At 37.2% G+C, this 8,169-nt stretch overlaps 1 protein-coding gene across 1 annotated transcript; it reads right to left on the bottom strand.

Annotated features, from left to right (window-relative positions):
• Positions 1-4,797: 4,797 nt before the first annotated feature.
• myl13 (myosin, light chain 13) lies at positions 4,798-7,782 on the bottom strand. The gene is made up of 5 exons (XM_044369123.1): positions 7,600-7,782; positions 5,952-5,979; positions 5,388-5,537; positions 5,015-5,188; positions 4,798-4,909 (listed from the first exon to the last, which is right to left on the bottom strand). The coding sequence occupies exons 1-5, from the start codon at positions 7,696-7,698 to the stop codon at positions 4,803-4,805; spliced, it is 558 nt and encodes a 185-aa protein (XP_044225058.1). The 5' UTR covers positions 7,699-7,782; the 3' UTR covers positions 4,798-4,802.
• Positions 7,783-8,169: the final 387 nt, after the last annotated feature.

Genomic DNA, 8,169 nt, shown 5'->3' with positions numbered 1-8,169 from the left:
CTCTTCATATTAAAGGACGATTTTAAAAGGAGCTGTAAACAACAGTAATCAGTGTTGACAGAGTATATGATGCATTATGTCTGTTCATTTGCACTGGATAATCTGACATTAACTGTAGATTGCACTAATATGATTTTTTTTAGTTGATTCATTTGCTATTTAGATAATATAATATCTCCAAGAATAGTATGAGATAAATGCAGCTGTACTGTAATGACTCAGTCAAATTATGTTCATGAGTAGAATACTGCAGCTTCACTGGCACTGTGGCATGTAATTGTCTTACTTGTAAATATAGTTTTTAGTGAAGGGAAGATGCCCTGAGAGAGTGCCTGCTAGGTTATGTAATATGAATGTAGATCTAGTTTCATACATTTCAGGCTGGGCTGGAGGGAAGTGGAGCAGAAACTACTGCCTCTGCCCAGAACACTCAGGACTCGATGAGTTATACAACCCCTAACAATTAGCTAGGACTCTGATGCAGCCCAATAATGGCTTGTTGTGACAATTAATGCTTTTGATGGTTGACAACAGCATGAAAGGCGGACAGGATGTGATGTTATGCAGCCTACCAATGCCAGAGGCGAGCAGCACATCTTAACTTCATTGTGGATTGTTTGCCCCAAGCTCCTTTGTGTCTATATTAGACTGCATTTCACCAGTCATTACCTCAACTAAAAATAAATGACTGGCATGACAGCCTGAGGCCGCCACTATACAGGCTGACAATACCTCGTTGTTTATAATGCTACGCTGTGACAAGGGGTTTCCCAAAACACAATGTATCAATTTGAAAAGAAAAAAGAAAAACATTACTGTAAGTTAATTAGCTACAATATCTTATCACCTAATGAATTATTGCTTTCACCAGTAAGGATGATGTGTCTGAGTGTCATCCTTTGAACGGGCATCCTGCTGATTTTACACGTAAAGATCTGTTTACTTGTTATAGGCAGAGCTAATACTCAGCATGTGAAAACAGTTTAATGTCTTGTGTGGCTCTGGAGGAGCTTTGTCAAGTCTGAGATAATGATCCTAATGCTGTCGTCAGGATTATCTGGGTTTGGGGAAACTAATTTGTAAGAGCAAGCCTGCATGACAAACTGGGGCTATGGTGTTTGAAAAACACCAGACAAAGAAGGTCTAAGGAAAAGGTGTTCTTGGTTGCATTATGGGATATGTAAGATCCTGCATTTTTGACTAAAGACTAAAGACTAAATGTCAAAATATCTTTAGACCAAACAATCTCATCTCAAGGTCCATTTCTCAAGCTTTCAATCATGCCACATTATCCTCTTCATCAGGTGGAGTTTGCCTTTTGTAGATGTGTAGATGTTCACATTTCCATTTTTTCTGAGCACTTATTGGACTCAATTTTGCCTTGAAAGTTGAAGTTCAAACAGTTTCATCTCCAAATCCAATAAGTAGCTGTTCTGGGAATTTCATTCTTAAGAAATCTTCTTCATCTTTCTGTAATTGTTTTTAAATCTATCTCTTGTGAGTTCCCAAACTTAATGAAAGCGCAATAAAGAATCACTAGAGTGCCCTTTTAATTGATAGTTTCTCCTGAGAGAGTAAAGCAAAGTGATTTGTAAGCTTCTGAATGGGTCAACATTTACCTTTACAAAAGTAAAAATACAAGTACATTTTGAAGATTGAGTAATGCAAAACCATAATATCCTCCAGCACTTATTTGTGCTTTACAGTCTTGCATTGTCCATTTTGTTGTACTTTATTTTAACCATAAAATTATTGGACAGAGACATAATTCATTCCATTGGCTACATCAAAGCCACATGACAGAAGCAGCTGTTGCCAACAAATCATACATTTATGGGACACATTATTTTATTGATGCTAGTAATAGGTGGATGGTGGACTGCATTAGTGCTTTATGCATGTCTGTGACACTGAGACTAAAAGTCAGGAGCCTGCCAACAGAGTCATATATTGTAGCTCAAACCTTTAGCCAATAAATTTGCACAGTGACGGCTGAATATATGTATGTCTGATTAATCACACTGATCAACCTAAAGCAAAGAATGTCTAATGAGAGTATTTTATTTCAGCATTACATTTCCATAAGTGTGCCTTTAGGACCTGATGTTGAGTACAAGTAAAGTGCACTTAACAGGAACAGTATTGCTCTTTACCAGGAATCATATTAAGGAAATGATTCTATTATGATACAGCCGGTTTACTGAATTATTGAGGCAGCTCAATATGATTGAAATATCTTAGCAACCATAAACTGGTGCCATCCTGGAGGTCCGGTGGAAAATTGGCTATGCACAAATAATGGCTATATATATATATATATATATCTTGATGCTCAGGCTGGGAGAGGAGCACTGACTGAAAAAAGATTATATGGTGTGATGAAGGTCAGCAGAGAGGAGAAGGAGAGGTGCTTGAAAAAGCTATTATAGGTGAAGGTGAAGGTCATATTGAATGTTGAAATTAAAATAGTTAGGTTGGGGATTGTTTACGGGTCAGTTAATGCCCTAACAAACTCACACTGTGCATATTAACATCTTTCAAATCCACAGAACTTAAGTTTAATTCTAGGAGAGATCCACAAAGTTTCCAAAGACATCAAATATGTTGCTGATTATGTTGCTGGATTTTGAGGAAATGTGTGCAAAATTGTGCACAAGACATCTAGCAGCCATAAAACTATCTCACTCACATTACTTTTTAGGAGTTTAAACAAGCTTGTAAAAAACACATGATACTGTCAGTGTGGACTGAGATTATTTTTCCAATCTTTAAGCTAATTTAAGGGTAAACAAAAGATGAAAAACTGTTATCCCATTGTAAAATATTTTGAATTATAACTTAAGAATTATCAGCTCAATTAAACTGAACAAAGCACTAAGCTAACTTAGCATTTTAATTGATATTTCAGCATGAAGATCAGCCCCATTTACAATGTGTTAGCAACCACAAAGAGATAAGTGGTAAACTGGCATGAAACCTACTGTATCTATAAGCTCCAAGAACGTGTTCAAGCAGCAGTGCAGCAGTCTGTGAGAAAGATGTTATTTGACTTAAGAAATGTGCATTTGAAAGAAAGATTAAAAAAAAAGATGTGTTATTTATCTCAAAGACCAGAAATAAATGTGTGTACCTTTTGCACTTTTGAGGTGAAAAAGCTTCTAGCAGTTATGCTAATTGAGATGATTATGAGTTTCTGTTTGAGGTGTTGAAAGATGAAGATTCAATGCAATGTAAATGGAGCTCTGCCATTGGTTGGATCAAATAGAAATTTAAATGTAAATGACATTCAATTTTGTGGCACCAGATTGGCTGTGTGTGTTTTAGAGGTTTAATATATTCTCATTGGTTGTTAAAAATGAGGCTGGAGCTTTGAAACTAACTACACAAGGAGTCAAAAACCATAACCACGTTTTCAGAATTATTAATATTAATTCAGCAAAGATGCACTCAGCATGTTGTTTTTCCCCCCCAAGTATACTGAATCCCTAAATTGAAGAGAATGGAGAGATTATTTGAGCAATATCTCTCTCTGCTGGCAGAAGGTAGGAATTACTACTACAAGATGGGTGAATGGATCATATAATTGAATCCATATTTTATGTTTTGTTTGATGTTTTGCAGTTCTTGTTATTGTTGTTTGGTTTTTTACCCCGGTCCTGCTGTATTTTTATTTTTTAATTTGCGATGACAGATAAACCTTTTGATTTGTTTTTTATTTTAAAAAGATATGATGTTGAACAGGATTTGTGTGAGTCAGTTAATATTTTCTGTACGGTAAGTTGAGACACTGATACAATAAGTTAGTAAACATTCATTTTACATTTTGTATCAGGTTTACAGACTTAAGTTGTGTTTTTTCCTCGTTTTACTTCTTAGTGAAATGGTTGAGTTATGGAGAGTTAAATAAGATTACAAAATATCTTATAAGGTACACCGAGCTAACCACTATCTTATATAATAAAATGATAATAGTAGTAATAGTAATTTTGAAATTTTATCTAAAAAATTATATTTTATAACACTATATTATTCTACACAATCATTTTAAATGCCAAACCACTTCTGTCTAAAAGAATCAACAAATGAAATACATTTTGTGGGATGCCTTTCTTTCTTTCCTGTTAACCCCACCCCCCTTTCATTTTTCCTGTGTCTATAACCTATGTTTTGCCTATTCTTATATTTCTTTTCTATTTTAGTGATGTTAGACGAAGTTTTGCCTATTGTACTGTACACCTGGTGGACAGATGTGTAGGAAAATGAAATCTGTCAGCATCAATCCATGATGGAAGTCCATGACTGAAACATTGTTATTTCTAATTAATTCAGTGCTGATGGAAATTCAACTTACTCTTGTGACATAAAGTGTGTATAACTCTCTTTAATAAGTTGTGGAGTACTGTATGTAAGTTTTCAGAAATTATCTCCTGTGGAGAATACAGACAATGAACCACAACTAAGGAGCACTGTTTTGGAAAAGAGAACAATGAATTTATTTATTCACCATGATCTACAATATGAACACGGGCAATGTGCAATGTGTACACAGCAGCAACACGAGGGGTCTCAGAAAAACAAGATGAAATATTGCTGAGTTATTGACCCATCTGAGACACATAGAAATGAGAAATATACAAGATGGGATTTACAGAAACATAAAGATCCTCTGCCGTCAAAAATTCAGGGTCTTCTTTTTCTAGTGATGGAGAAAAAGCAACTCATTACTCACTCATATTGATTTCATAATGCAGATTAACATAGCATCAGAATGACAATGAGGTTGAAATAGACATGTACCCTTTTTAAGATGCCATAATGTATTTTACAAAAGCTTCGTAATTTATGCATCCATTAGCGTCCTCTTGGTTTTGCATCAGCTGCTCCACCTCATCCTCCCGCATCTTCTCACCTGTGGCCCACAAGGAAAAAACCAAGATAAGTGTCACCTCCATACTTATCCTTATTATGACAGATTGTTTATGAAATCAGATTGCATTACGACTGTTCATCTCACCCAGTGTTGCCAGGACGTGTCTGAGCTCAGCACCCATAACTGTGCCGTTGCCCTCTTTGTCAAACACCCTCAGACCTTCCACAAAGTCCTCAAATGTTCCACGATCCTTAGCCTTGCAGATGTGTTGGTGTATGGGCAGAAACTGATCAAAGTCGAGCATCTTAGACTGCATTTCTGTTGAAGATAATGACAATATAACATGAATCCTGCTTTTACCAAAAGAAAAAGAAAAAACACTAGACTGGTTTGACCAGTTGAACCTTATTTGAACCTTTCCTTGTATTCTGCCTTTGAACCAGATTCAATGCAGACTACTAACACCAATCTGACAGCATACATTGACTTCAGGGGAATCACTCAGCGCACTACCCACCTTCAGCCTTGGGCTTTCCAAGCACAAACATGATCTCTGCGTTGGTAGGATTCTGTCCCAAAGCTCTAATCAGGTCACCACACTGGGCGTAAGTGATTTTCATCTCATTGGTTGGTGTCCTGTCGAACAGCTGGAAAGCATCTTTGAAGTCTGTGATCACAAAAACACCAGTTAATTCCTTTTAAATTCTACTCATTTCTTTGTGATGAAAAGCACATGCAGAATCTTTGAGGAAAGGCCTTGATGATGCTGAAAAGTAATGATGGCCTGCCTCGGTTAAAAGGGTCCTTGGCTAAAGACAAAGACAGAGAGGGTCACACCCTAACGTGTTTGGCTCTACTTTGATTCACATGAGCCTTTATCTCCTTTCAAAGGGATCAATTTAGGTGGATGTGTTTATTTCTGAATAATAGCGTAACCCTGGGCCACTGTGTCATCAGCTGTTGCTGAACATTTCTCACATATTAATAGAGATCATGATAACATAAACCACTCATTCCCTCTATAAATAGCTGACAGTCTCTGCAACACAAATGACAATTGTAACAACAACTTCAAACTTACCCTCAATTTGCTCGGGTGTGAATTCCAGCTGAAAAGAGACAAAGCAAACAAGGAGATTAGAAGCTGCCAATCACTCAAGAATGAGTACAGCTACAAAAACGAGTGAATGGAGAGCAAAAAAAAGAGGAGAACAAACTGCTCGCCATGACCCCTGACAGTTCCTCCACTTTCATCATGTCATTCCAACAGATCGAGTTACAGTCTGCATCTGTTCTGTTTGTAGAGCATTGTTAATCAGTGACCTTGGGTCTAACACCCTCTTCTTACAGTATGTAAACTGTCAGCTACTGTTAGCTTCATTTGCGTTTATTTTTAGATGCAATATTTCGCAAAGAATCTTTGGCGCTATACTGTAAATACCACCAGGATGTGTTTCTTCAACAAGGTTAGGAATTCACTATGTAATGATTATGGTATGTTGAATATTTGAAAAAGAAAAGTGCTGCACATTTATATTTAGATTAGAATGAGATGCATTGAATTCATTAACCACTTGTTGAGTGAAACCAGTGGTTCAAAACTTTAAAGGGGACACTATTGAGAAATATGTTTCAGTTTTTGTAAATGCTTTGAAGCAAGAAAAAGGATTTACATGAACAACCAAATTATTATAAGTAAATACCAAAGAGATATGAAGTTTTGTAGATATTTTTTCAGAATTTAGGGTAAAATCAACTGTAGCCGAAAGAGACATAAATGCTGAACCTGCTACTGTATCTGCATGACAATTCACATTTAAAATCTGCATTGCACTCTAGTTTAATCTGTCATTCTAAGTCTAAAAATTAACCGTTATTCTAAACGCCCATGACAAATGTTGACTATTTATACTCCATGTATATGTTGGACTGCCATCAGATAGAGCCCTCAGTTTCTGTCTGATGTCTGGATATCTACAAAACCCAGCCCCTCCGTGAGGCTTAGTAAAAATATTATCCAAACACTTATCTAAGCATGTTTAAAGATGGATGGCGACGGATATAATTATCTATATTTTTCTTCCTGCTGGTTTTTCCGCCCTTTTGCCCTCGGAGGAATGATGCGGGTGGTCTGCTATTCACAGACATAATGAAAATCATATTCTGTGGCTTTCATTGTAACATGGTGGCTCGCTTAACCAGGAAAACATTTATCCATTGAGAAGGGGCCAAGTCAGCAGAAGACAATGTTTCCATGATGTGTGGTATCAGCCAGTTTGAACTTAACAGAAACTTGTAACAGTTTGTTCAACTGTCTGGTGTAATTTGCTGTGCATGTTTAAAGTTTAATAAATATTCTGTAAAGCTGTAAAATAGCTATAATACATACTGTATTGCCAATATAACTAGAATCATCCAAATGGCTGCACAGTCCAGTTTTGCATGCACTGCCAGGTTTATGTCACACGGTGTCTCTGATGTTCTTTAGAGACATGCTTGGCTCGTAACCATGGAACAATTTCTATGAAATTTCCTTTTCATCCTTATTAGTGATACTCTAATTGTAAAATGCATAAAAATGCTGTAGAAGAAATCTCTGAATTTCAATTTTAATTTCTAGTGTGACTGATGTCAAAGATTAAAACACTCTAATCTTAAATCTCAAAACAAACTGCAGATCATTTTCAGCCTATGCATTGCCAAATGTTGCGGTTTGTGTTTTGTTTTACCGTGACTGTTGCAGGGTCAAACGGTGGGGTCTTAGGGCGCTCAGGCTCTGGAGGTTTGGGTGGAGGAGGTGGGGGCTCTTCCTTCTTCTTAGGGGCCATTGCAAGAAGCTCTCAGGAGACAAAGGGGAGGACTGACGAAGCAGAGGGATCCAGTTAGAATGGATGGAGGCAACCCATTAGAGGCCGGGTCCCTTTATTCACTGTCCACAGGTGTCATCTCCTCCCCCTTCCTGCCCCAACACATTGCCCACAATAGGAGGAGGACTATAAAAGGATATGCCTTTGTGCTTCTATTTAAGACGAAGGTTGTTGTGCATGTCATCAGAATATGGATGATGGAAAATTATATTAGCTGAGCCTGGAACCGTCTGTTAATCAAGCTATTTCCATCAACACAAAGTTAGACCTCGACTAACCTCCCTTATCTTGGACTGTTGACCTTGTTTGGTGAAGTGTGGCGGTTATTAGTGAGGAGGGGATGAGGAAAATGATGATTGCTGGACAAGAGCGGGTGAAGTTGTTCAAATTACAATGTCACAATGTTGTATGATGAACTGCAATTCCCAGCAA

This window comes from Thunnus albacares, chromosome 12 (assembly GCF_914725855.1).
Source record: "Thunnus albacares chromosome 12, fThuAlb1.1, whole genome shotgun sequence".
NCBI classification, from domain to species: domain Eukaryota; kingdom Metazoa; phylum Chordata; class Actinopteri; order Scombriformes; family Scombridae; genus Thunnus; species Thunnus albacares.
The sequence above is the reverse complement of the archived record's forward strand: the minus strand, read 5'-3'. Positions and strand labels throughout refer to the sequence as shown.